The following is an 18,001-nucleotide window of genomic DNA, read 5'->3' as shown; positions in this document are numbered from 1 at the left end:
ACATTCTTTCTGTTATGAAATATGACATTAATGTTAATGAAATATTTAATTAATTCATGAAAAATATTCATTAAATATTGTGATCCAATGACTTTACAGTGATCTATTACCTCGCGCTTTTATTTTGATGTCAAGAAAACCAAACCGGAAGTCTTATTGTCGAAATGTGCCGGTTATTAACGTTCAGAGAACACAGCTGTCTCTGACATTGACGACATTTCCTGTTTTAGCTTGTCTCACTGGAAAGGAGAGCAACAACAGATATTTAAAACAGGTTATTGACGGGTGGGGACATAGGCGTTTTCTACGATTCGAATGCCAAGTTCAACAGGACTTGCGATATGTTGTTCCTTTTATCAGTAACCTCTTGCCTTTTTTCCATACGGGAATTTGATTTATAGAGTTCAATGTTTTTACTTGGGCGTGAGCGGGGTGGACCAACGGAGGATTTCCTTGCAACACATTGGCAGGTGGAAGAAAAAAGGCGAACGTCGGAATAACCACAGCGTTAATGAAACTTTGTTACAGATTTCGCTCTGGGTAAGAAACTTTCTGAGAGCTTATTTTTCCTTTAACCCTATGAGTATCATCAACAGGCGCATCATTCAAGGCGCCTTATCTTTGTTTTGTCACAAGAAAGCGCATCGTGTTCATTTATACCATATCGGTGAACATGAATTTTTCATAACGTATACATTTTTCTCTTCAGCATAGATATATATTGATATCGGAAAACGCCCTCTGTGGCGATAATGTTTCTATCAATATGCTTGGTATAGCTTCATCTTACAGTGGAGAAAATGTAATGCCAATGAAAAGTCAGTGTAACATTGTTTCACGTAAATTTAACACATAGTATATAACCGATAGTAATATCACAATAAGGAAGTGCTCTTGCGTTGATTAGGGAGAGACGGAATTTCGGTTATATTAAGTGGTGTCATCATGTCATCCCCTGCATTGTTCAACAAGCTTTTGCTGTTTAAACTGTGTTTATTTTTCATATATTCAAGGTCTACCATATAAATGGTCTGGGAAAAACAATTCGCTTCAGCTCCACGGTAACAGAATGACCCTAGGACTCAAATATTTCACTTGGAAAGGTATGCCAAACCAAAACCCTTAATAGCAAAGTTTAACAAACTATACAACTCTATGCACTTCTAACAATTCCAACTGAAAATTAAAAAGAAAAACACATTAACTGTGCTGCTTCAAAGTTAACGGTAACAGAATGACCCTAAAATCTCCCTGGGTTTTTTATGTAACCACGTTTCCCCAAAATTCTGTTAGATATTTGCTCCAAATTAAGATTCAAATACGTCTGCAGAAATAGTGGGGTGTTAGCTATAATATGATACCTTAAGTTTGAAAATGTCTCTTTTGGTTGTTGAGTTACAGTAAGTGAAGTGGATTTACACCTGGCAACAGAATGACCGTAACAATGACTAAATGTGTCCCTCACAGAAATGCATGATTTATGGATTTGAATGTTATTCTGTACATGATGATGTAACTAAAATAGGGAAACAAAGGTAGAAATACAATACACTCTCATTAAGGTAATGATCTATTCTTTTAACAACTAATATATATATATATATATATATATAATTAAAAAGGGAAATTGATAAAAACCCACAAAAGACAATAAACAAATCATTAATTTAGTCATTTAAATCAATGACATTTGTGGTTTTCAGTGTATTTTTCTTCATTATACCAAAAGAAAATAGCCTACACTTTTGGCAGTGTCCATATTTGTGTGATTTGCTAGCTTTGCTTTCCCCACTGTACTCAACAGCAATGAAGTCTCCATTTATTGGAGCATGAGATGAGGATGTTACTGCGGTGCTTGGTGAGGATGTTGATGCAGTGGTTTGTAACTATTACTGTATGACTTCCCACTGTTTTTTCGGCTGTCCCTATGGAAGGAACTCTTAGCTTTCATTTGACACCCAATTTGATATGCTCTGATGAATTTCACATTTTCATCCTCATGGGTCCTTTCACATGGAACTGCCCTAAACACAATCATCTTAGGAAAATGGTTTGCATCCCATCAATAGTAGCAGACTACAGGCCTATGCCCACACACATTTATGCATGGCACCCAAAGTAGCCTAGCTGCTGTTGCTTATGAGGAGGAGGAGGATGATGATGATGATGACTTGTTATTTTTTGTATAGAAATACAGTGCCCTGGGTAAGTAATGGGTCAGTGAAGATATTGCATCCTTCAGAAATTGCACCACTTTTTATGCATAGTCCTCTTTTTCAGGGTAAATAGGGGATAGAAAGATTCTCAATGACCAGGTTTCATGATAAAGTTGTCTTTCTATATGTGCTCGATGTGATGTAGAGGGATAGCCTGGATTACACTTAGAAATCCCATTAACTTGTACATCCAAATAACTAAAGGGAGGGTTAGAACTCTTTATTAAAATTATCTTTCTACCAGTTTGAAGAAATAGGAAGTTTATTGGTCTTCTATGAAACAACTCTTATATGCTGTTATTCTGATGAACTGCTCTCAGCACCTAGCTCAGCAGTTTGTTAGCGATCAACTAATTGATCCTCATGAGATTTATTGCATGAAACTCCTGAATTCCTGTCATACCTGTGAATAGAGACAGTGTGTGTGTGTGTGTGTGTGTGTGTGCGCGCCCTGTCCCATTACTTACGCAGGCCACTATAGTTGAGTGCGTGCAGTGCACCCACAGGTTTTTATTAACATTCCTGCCCAGTGCCCACACTATATTGCTTTAAACTGTACTTTTGTTCAAGAATATACTGTATTATATCTTAGTATCTCCCTTGCCCTGCAAGTCTTCTCTATTTTCCTGTATGTCAGGTGTGCACATGCACATGCACAAACCTGCCCTGCCTGAGTAGTGCCTGAGCTGAGATATATTTGTAGTTTCTGATTGCAGAGAGACTTTCTACGGTTTCTACGTATGGCAAGACATCTCCACCTTTCACCTGTTGTCAGACCAGCAGAACAGGACATGTGACAAACCCTATTCTTGGGTTTGTATGACTTGATCCGGGCACATGCAGTGAATTTAGCCTACATTTCAAAACACTGTGGTGAGGTATGGGCAGCATCTCATCAATTAGTGTGGAGAGCCTCTTGACCATAATTCTATGTTCTTCCATATTGCTTCTGAAACTAAAGCAATTTAAGATCAAGCTACTGATGTGATGTTGTCTTTGTTTACTTTAGAGGGAAGCTGATAAAACTGCCTTCATAAAACACAGCTGCAGAGTAGTCTCCCTTTAGTCCAGTGTATGACATTATGTCTCATAATGACAGAAGAGGCCACTACCAAAAGCCCCAAACAACATGTCCCATAACGCCTCCCGTCCTGAAGATTTATGAGTGTATAGATTTCCTCTTCCGTGAGTGGTGGAAGTGCTAGTTTGTGTGTTGCACCATAATTGTTTGCCACATGCATACAACCTTTCCCTCTACATTTCTGCCATGGTCATGTAATTGGATTTTGGTGGGACTGTAAAAACCTTGTGTGTCATATTTTTCCTCAGCATCTCCCTGAAATATAGTGCCCTCCATAAGTATTGGAAAGAGGAAGCATTTTGTCTTTTTCTTCTTCTTTTTTTTATTTATTTTTTTATATCTCTACTGCATTTACATTTACATTTATGGCATTTAGCAGATGCCTTTATCCAAAGAGACTTACAACAAATACATTTGTTTAAGTAAGTGAATCATCTATCCATCAGTCATCATAAGATAAAGTAATCAATACTCAGACCAGGGGCCATTGGCAGTAATAATGCTAGAAGAAGATTTTTTTTTTTTTTTTACTGCAACAGTTTGGGTCAAAGTAGAGATTCTCAGCTTTAATTCAGTGTTTTTTTTCTGATTGGGTTCATTTAGAAAGTACAAACATGTTTAAATATACTCCCCCTATTTCAGGGCAAAATAAATAAATAAATGTCCAAATAAAGCACTAGTTTAGTATTTGGTCAACAATCTTTTACATGCAATAACTGCCTGAAGTCCCACCAGACCTTGGGTATCTTCTCTGTTGATGCTCTGCCAAGCCTGTACTTTTTTGCCTAAGGAAATGCATGTTCAATTGGATTTAAATCTGAAGATTGACTTGGCCAATCAAGAACTTTCCACATTTTGGCCCTGAAAACCCCTTAGTTGCTATGGCAGTATGTTTGAGGTCATTGTATTACTGTATAATGAAGCGTAATTGTTTGATTTCAAATCCACTGTTGGAGTGTGGAGCCAAAAGAAGACAAAATGCTTCCTCTTTCCAATACTTATGGTGGGCACTGTAGCTTAAAAGAAATAGGTGTGTCTGTGTATGCACGCACCATGGGTAAACATGCCTGAATGTGCACATTGCGTTTTGTGTGTGTGTGAGTATCTGTGTGGACAAGTTCGATCGGCTGCTCACAGTAATGTTCTCCCACTTGATTGATGAGCCTCCGCAGCACAACTATCCTGTCTGTAAATGGGCTGCCACTGTAAACCCCTGCTAGTGTCATTATCACACTAGGCCTGCAGTTGTCTGTTTGCAGGAGCTAGATAGAATGACACTACCTTAGAGGATTATAGGATCGCACACTGAACATGTTTGGATCCCAGGATAGGTTTTTATACTCAAGGTTAACCTGGCAGCTCAGAGGCTGTAGAACCATATGCTTGCTGACTTGAGAGCATTTCAAAATGCTTGTTTGTAAAACAAGTGGAGAAAAACCTTCCTCGATTTGTCCTTCCTACCACATGGTAACCTAAGCTTTACTGAAGAGGCATGTTTATTTATTTATTTATATTATTTTTTATTTTTAATATATACACATATAGAGAGAACACCAACATGAGGTCCCACAAGGTAGCCAACAACTTTCCTTGCCTAAGCAAAGTCCTTTCCTTGCCTGAAGTCCTGTTAACTTGGGCCACTGTCAATATATTTATTTTTAAATAAAAGCAAAAACGAGCTTAGGTTCAGGTTCTACTCCTTATCCAAGCTTAACCTTTTCTCCCCTTTTGTGTCTCCTGAACACTATTGTTTTAGTTGTGTGGTTGGCTTGTTCTTTTCAGAGAGCAGATCTTGCAGATATAACCTGCACCCAAGCTCTTTATAGATGTATATTATATGAATGTCTCTTGGTCTGTTGAGAGAGATGGACATGGAAAAATGTGACAGTTGGAGATTCTCTTGTCTGTACTCACAGTTCACTCCTTAATCAAACAAATGATCTTATCTCAAAAGGCAAATTACTCATTCACTCACCCTCTCCTCAGTAAACTCACCCAACTCCCAATGAACCATGGCTTCACCAACCCTGTCAGGATTGGGATTGGGTGTCATGTACAAGTCTGGCTTGTCTCTCTCCTGCTTGTCTCTCCCGCTCTCTTGTCCTCCCTCCCCGTGTCTCTCCCCCTCTCTCTCTCTCTCTCCATCTGTCCCCTCATTTTCTATCTCTCTCTATCTATTCACCTTCTTTAGCTCTGTAACTCTCTCTACCTTTTGCTCTTTCTCTCCCTTTCTCGCTCTCTCTCTATTTTCCTCTCCACCTCTTGATTTCTTTCTCTCCCCCTTCTCTGTCTTAGACCAGGAAGTACAGGGACACTGTTTGACCTACATACAGTAGAGAGAACATGCAGGGGAGGCCCAACCCTAAAATCACTGCCCTGCTTCCCTTCACTATTTCCCTTTATTTATCTTTTAAACTACTCAATTACCATGGAGAGGTGAAATACACCATTTATATTGTCTCATTCTAGTGAGGGAAGTGCATTTTCAAGTGATTCCATTCCAAGTGTCTCCCATTACAGAGATGAGTAGAGAGGTTTATTTTGTCCTGGACGAAATTGAGATGAAAGATGTCCTGCTGTTTGCCTGGCAGTCTGGCAGCATTGAATGACAATATGTGGGTGACTCAGCCATTCATATCACAAAATGTAAAAATGCACTGTAATGAGAGGTGCACATGTGAGAGCATTATCATCAACACATGAAATTATTGGCTGTCTGGCCCACTTACCTGTCCGTCACTGCTGAGCTATAGAACTGCCTAGCAAGCCACTGGCACTGACTGTTAACAAGCTAGCCGGGTACATTTTAATATCATGTAACAAAGTTTTATAAACTGTCCTAAATAAATGTTTCATTACTTACTCGCACATCCACATAGTGTGAGAACGGTCTTCCTTTCTTGCATATGGCATGGACATTTCGAAGCAGCAGCTTCATTCTCTCAAACTGCTGTGACTTCATTGATGTTATTGCCTTCACGGCAAGACTCTCCTCTTGGGGACCTATGTTTGCGATTTTAATTGTGCTGCATTGAATGTGACACTTTGAAGACCTGTGGTCTTTCACCACCTCCAGTTTGAGGTTGTTTGTGCCCAGTACAAACAAGTTATTCTGTGCTTTATCTTGTGTGTAAAGTCGACAGACCGAGCAGAACATGATGCCTTCTTTTACTTCAAACGCAAGCCATTCGCGCATCTTCTCCTTGTCATCAGTGCGCCACTTTTCATTGAAGAAACGCTTTTTAGTTTTCTTTGTTTCCGTTTGTGGTACTTCATCATCTTCTTTTGTTAAAGTTGTCGGTCTTTTCACTCCAGCAATGTGACTCCACATTATACCAGGAGCCGCAGCTAACTAGCTAAACATGTACAGTATGGCTCTGTCGTAGGTGGGGAAATCTTCTGTCTTCCGATTCGTGACACTTAAAATTAGTAGTGTGTGTGCCGGCAACTCTGAGTGGCAACACATACCATAGCAACATGTTTAAACCAAAATAGTTATGCTCACATCTAATCAGAGGAAGATGGTAATTTGTGTTGTATTGGCAACCACAAAAAAAGTTGTATTTGCGAATGCTAGTTGGCTACCCGGCAAAGTGGCTGGTGAGATTGACAGATTTACCAGCCAATGCCTAAATTGACCTTCAGAACAGCACCAACAATACTCCAATTTATTATAACCAGTTCCATTTTCTCCCTGCAGGGATGCCATACGCCATGTTAAGATAAAGGCCAAGACCACAGTGCTGAACATGCTAAAGCGATTGGACAAAATCCGGTTCCGGGGCCAACGGAGAGATGAGTTCCTGGATCTAGCCGAGTCACCCAACACGTCCGACAATGAATGTAGTGACGAGATTCTGATGAAGCCAGGCCCCTTGACGGAAGAATTGCGTGACCCGGTGAGTGGTACCTAGATTTAGTGGTTCCCTTTGTCTGGTCAAATGTCTGTAGCATTTTATTTGAATCTTTGTAGTTGAACTAAAGGCCCACATAACATTTATAACATTGTATTTTAGTTTAACTAAAAGCCCACATGGCATTGTATTTTAAGTAAATGCATGTGATGTTGGGAAGGGTATTGGTAAGGACCTCATGAAAAGATACAGAGCCATTTATTGGCCAAATTAGTCAGGTAGTATCAGAGCTATTCTCTTCTTTGACACGAAGCAAGGAGCACGGAACGAGAGGCCTAAAGGCTGAATTGGAAGTGAATGAGAGTGAAGAAAGTTTGGTTACATGGCTTGGTCTGGCTTCAGCTAGGCTAACTGTGATGTGGTTTAGCTGTGCTTTGTGTAACAAAGGTGTCATTGCATCACAATAAGAGATTAACACCCTCTTTACTTGCTAATCTGAATTACATTCGAATTACATTCGACCATGGTTCCCTAATGTATTGTTTTAGCTATGGCACTTTGCTTCAGGTGGTTGTAAAATAAAAAAAACAAAACATAAAGGTGCCAATTTAACAACTTTTACAAGGGGGTTCATCTCAGGTTATAAGAATAAAGCCGTTTTGCGGAAGAGCTCTTGAAAAGGTTCCTTATTTGAATTATACAGTTGTGTTCATTGAGATGTTGGAAGCTGCATCCTTTAGTTACTCTCTTTCCCTTAATCCTGACACAACAAAAGATAAAAAGAAACACATTCCCGATCTAGTGTGGAATCTTCCAGACTGCCTCATTAAGTCCACTCACTCTCTATTCCGAAGTGCAACGGGGGCCAGGAATTTTGGCCAAAACATTACTCTTTGATACACAGCGTTCCTGTTTATTCAACCCCTTTCCTGTTGATCTAGTCCTCTCAGGCCAGGATGGAGAGAAAAGTCTTCCAACCGCTATGTGCGTCACAGGCAGTAACTTAGACTGGAGCTGACCTGTGCCAGGGGCTCTACCCCTAACTCACTCTCCCTTAACCAGGGCCGGATTTTGGGGGCCTGTTTCAAATTGCCATTGTGGGGTCCCTACTTTACTATTTGTATTTCAAATAGAGAAGTGTGGCGCTGCTGTCCACGTAAAAGGTGCTGAAATATAGGTAAGAATGTAAATGCATCATAATAAAGCAAAACAAAATGTCTTTGCTCTTTGTAAAACACTTTCATTTACAGTTTACCTTTACAGTTAAAAGAGAGATCTGTTTTTTCTTTTGGGGTCCCCCGGAAATGGAAATCCAAGTCTGCTACTGCCCTTCACACATTCACAGAACAACTATATTCAACAAGAATTGTCTCTCTAACACTATACTTAATGCTGACAGGTGTAATGCATTATTACTTGTACACATGTATGAGCCATTTGTAATGTTTTTATCACAGTCATAATATGTTGCGCCATATTGCAATTTGCTGGTAGTAAAACATTATAAGAAGGCCATATGTCAAGTCTTGCATTATGACCGTAGCAATAAATTATACCTGTCAATGGCTTTCGCTCTGACGATACTGGTGGTTTGTAAGGAGAGTTACAGATTTAGTGACTATGTAATTATTAGGGCTGACACTGTTTAGTCGACTAGCCTGCTATTTGGTCATTTTTCTCTTAGTCGACTGAGATTTGTTTTGTCAAGCAGTGTGTAATCGATTCCTATGCAAATCAGAGACCCTATAAAAATAAAGATATTAATTCTAAAATTACATGAACTATTATCCTTGCATTAAGATTGACTCAATTCAACTAGAATGATTGGTTGATGACATTTTTGCATTTTAGCTAATTTTAAGAGTGTCATAGCAGAGGGTCTGAATACTTATGTACATGAGGTATTTCTGTATTTCAATTTGGATAAATGTACAGAAATTTCTAAACCTGTTTTCGCTTTGTTATTCTGGGGTATTGTGTGTGGATTGATGGCAAATTATTTTAATTTAATCCATTTTAAATTGAGTCTATAACACAACATGTGGAAAAGTGAAGGTGTCTGAATTCTTTCCGAAGGCACTGTCTCGTTTTTGGACTATCTTCCAGTTTCTCAAGATCCCGATCCCCTTAACTGTGGGTACCCAGGGGGCCCCCTTTATCTCCCCCCCCAGCACCCAACCATACATGAATGTCTTCCAGTCTAACCTTGGTTGTACATACACATTACTCTGTGTTCTTTAATATATGCAATTGTAGTTATACAAAAATGATTAATAACTGCAAGTATAGTTATACAAAATGATTTGCCTTCCACAACATGTTGCAGAGTGGTCAATATAAAACATTCTGGATCAACTTATTTGCATTCTTTTATAGGGCTGCCAAACGATTGAAAAAATTAATCAAGTTAATCGCATGGTTTGTCGTGATTAATCACAAATGAATCCTAATTTTGGTTTTGTCAAATTTAGACCTGATTAAAGAACTTCACATTGGTTTGTAGATGTCATATTAAGGGGAGAAAACACCCCTTGACAAACGCTCTACCAAACGGTGAGACACAACAGTGATGGTGGTGGGTATTGCGGGGATACCTTGAGAGTTGCAGTCAATAATTTGAATTCTACAAATTGTACCCTTAGCAGAGAAACAACCCCAAAGCATAATGTTTCCACCTCCATGTTTGACAGTGGGGATGGTGTTCATGGGATTGTAGCATTCAGCATTTCTCTCCCTCCAAACACGAAGAGTCAAATTTATGCCAAAGAGTTCAATTTTGGTCTCATCTGACCACATCACCTTCTCCCAAGCCTTCTCTGAATCATTTAGGTGTTCATTGGCAAACTTCAGATGGGCCTGTGCATGTGCCTTCTTGAGCAGGGGGACCTTGCGGGCACTGCAGGATTTCAATCTGTTACGGTGTAGTGTGTTACCAATGGTTTTCTTGGTGACTGTGGTCCCAGCTGCCTTGAGATCATTACCAAGCTCCTCCCGTGTAGTTCTGGGCTGATCCCTCACCCTTCTCATGATCATCCTTACCCCACGAGGCGTGATCTTGCATGGAGCTCAAGGCCGAGGGCGATTGATGGTTATTTTGAATTTCTTCCATTTTCTAATAATTGCACCAACAGTTGTCTCCTTCTCACCAAGCTTCTTGCTGATGGTCTTGTAGCCCATTCCAGCCTTGTGCAGGTCTACAACTCTTACCCTGATGTCCTTTGAATGTTCTTTGGTCTTGCCCATGGTGGTGGAGAGGTTGGAATGGAAGAGATTGATTCTATTGACAGGTGTCTTTTATACCCATAACAAGCAGAGATTAGGAGTACTTTCTTAAAGTGACAGGAGTAATCTGTGTGCCTCATGGGCATATAACCGGTCTGTATGAGCCAGAATTCTTGCTGGTTTGTAGGGGATCAAATACTTATTTCCTTCGATCAAATGCAAATGAATTTATAACTTTATAAAATGTGTTTTTTCTGGACTTCTTTGTTGATATTCTGTCTCTATTTGTTAAAATAAAAGTACCATAAAAATTATAGACCGCTGATTTGTAATCGGGCAAACTAACAAAATCAGCAGGGGATCAAATAATTATTTCCCCCACTGTATATATATATCGGTGTCTATCTGTCTTCAGATCCACCTGACAGACAGACTTTCACTCTCTTTTTCTTCCCTCTCCCCCTTTCACACTCTCTCTCTCACTTGCTTGCTCTGTCCCTCTCTTTCTTTCTTGTGCCACAGTGCAGATAACAGCATGCAGGATTAGGACGCTGCAGTTTTTTTGAGCTAGGCAGGTTGGTGCAGGGAGATGGTTCTAGATCCATTTTGGCTTTTTCAGCTCTGCATGGAACAGTGGTATTCAAACTATGAGACTTAAAACTTGTTTATCTCATTGTCTCATGTTTGTTTACTGTGCGTGTGCGTGCGTGTGTGTGTGTGTGTGTGTGTGTGCCCTATTTAGGCTGGTCCTGGGACACTCGCTATGGCCGCAGCCATGCAGGACTACCAGAGGACGGAGGCGGACCACCTCAATGAAGTTAAAGGCCACCTAGAAATTGCCTTACTGGAGAAGCACTTCCTACGTGAGTACTTCCTACATGATACCTCATTCACCCTCCGCCCACGTACAGTACATGTCAAAGTTGCTGACGCACAGTATGTGAACCTTAGTTTTAGCCCTTGGAGGTAGACCGTGTGTTTGTACACTGTTGATATTATATTCTATGTTTATTTGCAGTCGGTGAAAATGTGACATTAACATAGTTTGTAACTTGGTATTCAAATGTAGACTTAGACTTAGAGTCAAACAAATAAAAACCATCATAATATGCTGAACAACATGTTATCATCCATGCGCATGTCACTTTAGCTTTGTAATGGAGCTTCAGTGGATAGGGCTACGTATGGATAAGCAAATAGTTCTGTCTATACTTTGGTCATTGCATGCTTCACAGCACATATCGTTTAGTTATAGTTTTGTGTTGCCCATTCATTTTTGACTGTGGCTTGTAAGGGTGAAGCGGTACACATATTCGGACTGAACTGGGGATCTCGGTTCGCTCTGTACTGTCAACCAAATGAATCCTCAATGAAGGAAAAACAAACACTATAGGCCTACGCTGCGTGGTATGCCTCTTGTGGCTGAAAAAACATCTAGACCATCTCTTTTGAAAAACACAACATGGGATGTAAACAAAGAAAGCTAGTCTTAGGCAATGACAGGGGCCTACTGTTGTAGCTAATAGAAGCGAAAGTGCATTCTACAATGCAATATGAATAATGAAGTTATATTTTACCGAATTTTAATACATTATTTAGCCAAATAAACAAAAAAATAACTACAATAACTGTTGACATTTAATTTCCTTGCTGTACTGAAACCGAACTGTTGTATGTGTATGTTATGTGTGATGTCTCTATGTCTTTAAGCTACTTGGAACCTGAATTTCCCCTAGGCATAAATAAAGTTTCTATCTATCTATCTATCTAACTGAACCCCAAAACCGTGACCCCCAAAACCCTGTGACCCCAAAACCGAGATACATACCGAACCATGGTTTGGTGAATTGTTACACCCCTAGTGGCTAGTCCACACTGCGTTGTTGGAAATCCTCCTCTCCTGTTTGTTTGTCTGTTAGTTTGTAAACTCATTGTGTTTTATGTGTAAATTGAAATACACTCATCTCTACAAGATTACATTTGGACTGCCCCTCTAGTGTCTTGGAATGTTGAGTGTTTAGACTGCAATATTAGATTAACTCTCTAATGACTCTCAAATTGCCTTCAGGCAAGTTTCATCGTAATATCCTACCTCCAGTTTCACATTATAGTGTATCAACATATCTTGTACAGTAATATTTCGAAGGAGTGCTGAGTAGGCACGAAACAGGAGAAAACTTTGAAAGCTTTGAAAGAGTTAAACAGAGGAGGTACTGCTTGTAATTGTCCAAAAATAAATCTCTAAACATTATTTAGTTTTGTTTCAACTTTCTCTGTTTTCATGCTTAGTGAACTTGCCCTGTCGTTTAATTATGCTTCAATGTATCATCACACCTGTTACATTAAAAAAGGGAAGCTACTTCAGTCTTCCTTTAACACCTGTTCTTAAAAAGGGATTATTGTGTGTGGCCTTCATTTCACCTCAACAATCCCATCTGGGCTGCATGTGAGCATTGTGGAACAATCTTCATTGCAGTGTCCTTTGACCTCTGTTTCCACCAAAGTGTATGGGGAGGAGGGCTATCAATATAATATGCTGCTCTCCATATTAGCACATTACATGGGATGTTAATGGAAGTATTGCCACTTTATTTGTGGCAGCACTGTTGTTGAATTATTGTAGTTTTCTTTGAAAAATGGGTAACCCTTTATTTTACCGCCCAGTATTAAGCAGGTACTTACTTAACTACTGGGTAAAATGGCTATGAAAATATAGGGTTACCGAAAAATGCATTTAGATATGTTTGCAGTGAGGCATTTCCCATAAAGTGCCATAAAGTAAAGAGTGTTCTTTGGGTTTTCTATTTTTCTATTCTGAGTATGTTATAACAGTTTGTAGTGGTTCCTGCTAACAAATGATTTTTAGTGGTAATGCAACTTGGAGGATTTGAGTGATTTGAGTCAGTCATTTTTTGTTGTTGTTGAGGAATGCGCCATCTGATTACTTTGTTGGTGCCATAGCCATTTCAAGGTCAAGAGCCACAACGTAATGGCATTGATGGATTAGTATTTTCAATTGAAAAGTGGCAGCCAATGAAATGGTTGCTACAAATGCATTTTGAATGTATAGTTTGTACTTTAATAGTTGAATAAACATATGGGTGAGATGTTGGGTCAAGGATTTTCCTGAGAACCACATGGCCTAACCAGGAATATCTGGGCCCTATGTACAGTATAACCTACTGTATAACCAGGGTCCAGTTTTTCCTGATCAGTCAGGTCACGTGGTTGGGTAAAAAAGCGTTTTGTTTAATCTGGACATTCAACAGTGTAGGCAAGTTTTGCGATGATCAGGGTAAGCATTGCAATTCTGTGTTGATGAGTCATTAAGACCTGCAGCTCTAAGGCTTGTTGGAGACTTGAGGTGTTACATTGCACTGTGTTGGCAAACCTTTGCTTATCTCTTGTGACCCAGACTTAATTTTCAATTAGTGTAGACACAAGATATTCCTGTATGCATGAGAGATGTCTGCACAGGTCCACACACACTGATGGGAACAGTGATTCTAGTTGATTTATAAGCACATGATGCATTGGTATGACAGTTGATTCTGGTTGATTAATAAGTTAATGATGCATTGGTATGACAGTTGATTCTGGTTGATTAATAAGTTAATGATGCATTGATTGATTACAGTTGCCAGATCAGTTATAGGCTGCTCGATCAGGCCTTCGTCTCTCTGGTTACAGAAGGTCCACAGAAGGATTGGTTTTGTCTTAGGCCAAGCTGCTGGTGCCATTCTCATACTCAGCATGGTAAACATGTTGATCTCACTGGGCACTGACTTTTCCACTGCTTGTAGGTTTAGAAAGGGTTGGAGAGTAGTGTTATTGAGTTGAAGGAAACAGATATGTAGACTAGGGGTTGGAGTAGAAAAAAGTGAGTTCTGAGTAGGAAGAACGGAAATGGGAAGTTATTTTTAAACATGGTGCTAAACCAGGTGCTACAGAAAGGGAGTGGATAAAGAGGTAGGTTTAAGCAGACGAGAGATTATGATGATGTTAAATTAATTGTAGTAAACAGTAAATATCCTTTTTGATCAGATCAATATATTGAATAAGATAAATAGAATTAAAAAGTTGCTCATGAAATTGCAACCTGAGGGCAACCAACCTTTAAAATTTTCTGAGGAAATCTTCTGACTATTATAGAGGAAATTGCTCACATCTTGAACATGTTTATTAATTTTTTTTTTGTAATAAGCACTTTTTAGTATTAACAATAAACACTGACATCTTAATAGCACTGAAAAAGTCAAACTCTTAAGTATTACAGTGCCTTCGGAAAGTATTCAGACCCCTTCACTTTTTCCACATTTTGTTGTGTTAGACTCAATTTAAAATGCATTAAATTAAAATAATTTACCATCAATACACACAATACCCCAGAATGACAAAGTGAAAACACATTTTTTGATATTTCAGTAAATGTATTAAAATTGAAATACAGAAATACCTCATGGACATATGTATTCAGACCCTTTGCTATGACACTCTTAAAATGAGCTAAAATGCAGAAATGTCATTAACAAATATACTCAATAAGTTGAATTGAATCTATCTTAATGCAAGGATAATAGTGTAATTTTGGAATTAATATCTTTGTTTTTATAGGTTCTCTGATTTGCATAGGAATCAATTACGCAGAGTTCAATCTTGGTTTTATCAGACTAGAGAATCTTGTTTCTCATGGTCTGAGAGTCCTTTCGGTGCCATTTGGCAAACTCCAAGCGGGCTGTCATGTGCTTTTTACTGAGGAGTGGCTTCCGTCTGGCCACTCTACCATAAAGGCCTGATTGGTGGAGTGCTGCAGAGATGGTTGTCCTTCTGGAAGGTTCTCCCATCTCCACAGAGGAACGCTGGAGCTCGGTCAGAGTGACCATTGGGTTCTTGGTCACCTCCCTGACAATGGCCCTTCTCCCCCTATTGCTCAGCTCTAGGAAGAGTCTTGGAGGTTCCAAACTTTGAAGAATGATGGAGGCTACTGTGTTCTTGGGGACCTTCAATACTGCATACATTTTTTTGTACCCTTCCCCAGATCTGTGCCTCGACATAATCCTGTCTCGGTGGTCTACGGACAATTCCTTCGACCTCATGGGCCTGGTTTTTGCTCTGACATGCACTGTCAACTGTGGGACCTTATATAGACAGGTGTGTGCCGTTCCAAATCATGTCCAATCAATTGAATTTACCACAGGTGGACTCCATTCAAGTCATAGAAACATCTCAAGGATGAGATACATTGCAAGGGTCTGAATACTTATGTAAATGTGATATGTCAGTTTTTTATTTTTAATAAATTAACAAACATTTCTAAAAACCTGTTTTCACTTTGTCATTATGGGGTATTGTGTGTAGATTGATGAGGAACAAAATGAACTGAATCCATTTTAGAATAAGGCTGTAACATAACAAAAAGTGAAGGGGTCTGAATACTTTCTGAATGCACTGTATGTATTGACATGGCCTGCAATCAAGTTGGCCTGCTTGGAAAGTTTGGTAATCATCGATATACATATAGTGCTCTGCATAAGTAATGGGACAGTGAAGCATTTTTTCTTCTTTCGGCCCTACACTCCAAAAGTTTGGATTTGAAATCAAACAATTACTGTGAGGTTAAAGTAGAGAGAATGTGGAGGCATTTGCTTGCACTTGAGCAGACAAGATGTTTCTCTATAATTCAGAATACATTCTGCTGCTGCCGTCAGCAGTTACAATCATCAATTAAGACAACTTAGCAAGTTCTAGTGGCATCTATACATGCCCAAACTTAACATCCCCTGCACCCTGTTTCACAGATGAGGTGGTATGCTGTAAATCTTGGGCAGATCCTTTTTTCTCCAAACTTTCCTCTTGCAATCACTCTGCTCCATAATGATATTAATCTTATCTGTCCACAAACTCCAAAGACAAATGCAAAGCCTAGAATCAATACTACAGTAGACATTGACAGCTCTCTTATTCTTGCACAAAATATGTGACAGATTACACCTGTCAAACCAATTGTCCCATTACTTTTGGGTACCCTAAAATAGGAGGACTTAAAAGGTGTCATAAAAGGTGTTGCCATTTCTGAATGGTGAAACCAATATGTACACAAATACCATCAAATAAAAGCTGAGAATCTCTACTTTACCTCAGAGTAATTGCTTGATTCCAAACTGTTGGTGTGTAGAGCCAAAAGAAAAAAACTTACTGTCTCATAATAAATATAGATACCTATTGAAATTACCCTTGATGCAGAACAAATCACAGATTGTGGCTTTACAATTTTCAGGAATAGGAGTAATACAAATAATTCTTCTTGTATACATGCAACAGATAAAAGTTAATTTTGATATAGGATCAAAGAAAATATAGCTATTAGGGTGCAGAGCCAGGCCTTATAGTAGGTTAATTTATCTTGTTGTTTGAGGAAGACTTTAAAATGTGCATTCATAACCTGTTAAAATAGGACAGTAATCCAGAGCAAAGTATGATGTTTTGTGAATCATCACAAGCAATAAGCATAGGCAAATTATTGGATAAGTTTCATTCCCAGACGAAGAAGTGTTCGGAAGGTCTGGTGGACCAACACATTAAACTTGGCCTTTGTTTACAATAAAATATTTTTTTATAGTATAGTTTTTAGCAAAGCACTGTTGGTCTATGACCATTTCCATTACATTTCTATCATGGCTATCACACTCAACCTAGTTTCACACAACTGGAATCATAGTGCCTGTTTTCTCCCCTCCTCACACTCTTGATATGTCATGCCTAAAGAGGGTTCAGCAGCACCTCATAAGATAGTCGCCCCTGGTGTGTGCGTGCGTGTGTGCGTGTCCTGAGGGCTCTCCATTATGAGAGGACATGAAAGGTCAGACGGAGACCTTCTTACTGTGCCGGTAAATAACAGTTATTAATAGCTTATATTACTTAAGCCTCTCCACTAAATACCTTTTACCCTCCACTACCCCTATGTACAGTTTCTCTACTGTTAATAATATTAAAAATAAATAAATAAATAAAAATAAATCCTTCCTTCCTCTAGCATTGTGACAGCCAATGGCACCTGGTCCTAGCATAGATTTTTTTCTTATGATTGCTGATATATAGATGATTCACTTACTTTGGACAAATGTACTTGTTGTAAGTCGCTTTAGATAAGTGTCTGCTAAATGTCAAAAATGTAAATGTAAGAAAGGCAGGTTTCTCTTTCAGTCAGGTTGGTTAAACATCTCACTATTGGATATGCACCCCTGCGTACCCCATTCACTAAAACCCTGTTGGGAACTCATGCTGGAAACACTTTGTTATGGCTGACCCCGCCCCAGCCAAAATAGGCTACTGCAATGTGCGGCCATTTCATTATTTACACTCTTCACTTGCTTGTTCGCCAGCCAGTCTGCAGTGTTCCGATAGAACCTAGCTAACTAGTAAAAAGAGCAAAGGTCAAGAAATGAGGTCCTTATACTCCACTCTAACAAAGGTCCTCCTTCAAGGTATGTAGCTTTTTCCCCTTGAAAATGTCACTAAATAACCATGCATGCTGTTTTCTGATGATTTTTCCTAAAAAAATGTAATGTTTGACATTACAGCTTGTCTGAGTTTTGTTTGGGGAATGAGGGTTTAACTTTAGTAAATGT

At 39.1% G+C, this 18,001-nt stretch overlaps 1 protein-coding gene across 2 annotated transcripts in view; it reads left to right on the top strand.

The window, feature by feature from the left end:
* The first annotated feature begins 245 nt into the window (after positions 1-245).
* Positions 246-18,001, top strand: part of LOC310802324 (GRAM domain-containing protein 4-like) — a 51,911-nt gene continuing 34,155 nt past the window's right edge. Inside the window, exons 1-4 of one of the 2 annotated variants that reach the window (XM_083666616.1) lie at positions 246-540; positions 1,014-1,103; positions 6,998-7,196; positions 11,116-11,236. In XM_083666616.1, the coding sequence (XP_083522742.1) occupies positions 7,047-7,196; positions 11,116-11,236 (271 nt within the window). In that variant the 5' untranslated portion in view covers positions 246-540; positions 1,014-1,103; positions 6,998-7,046. The remainder of the gene's footprint in view (positions 541-1,013; positions 1,104-6,997; positions 7,197-11,115; positions 11,237-18,001) is intronic. The other variant, XM_083666615.1, reaches the window with a different exon arrangement.

The sequence above is a fragment of the Argentina silus genome (assembly GCF_951799395.1).
Source record: "Argentina silus genome assembly, chromosome: 3".
NCBI lineage: Eukaryota > Metazoa > Chordata > Actinopteri > Argentiniformes > Argentinidae > Argentina > Argentina silus.
This window is presented reverse-complemented; position numbering and strand designations above follow the sequence as displayed.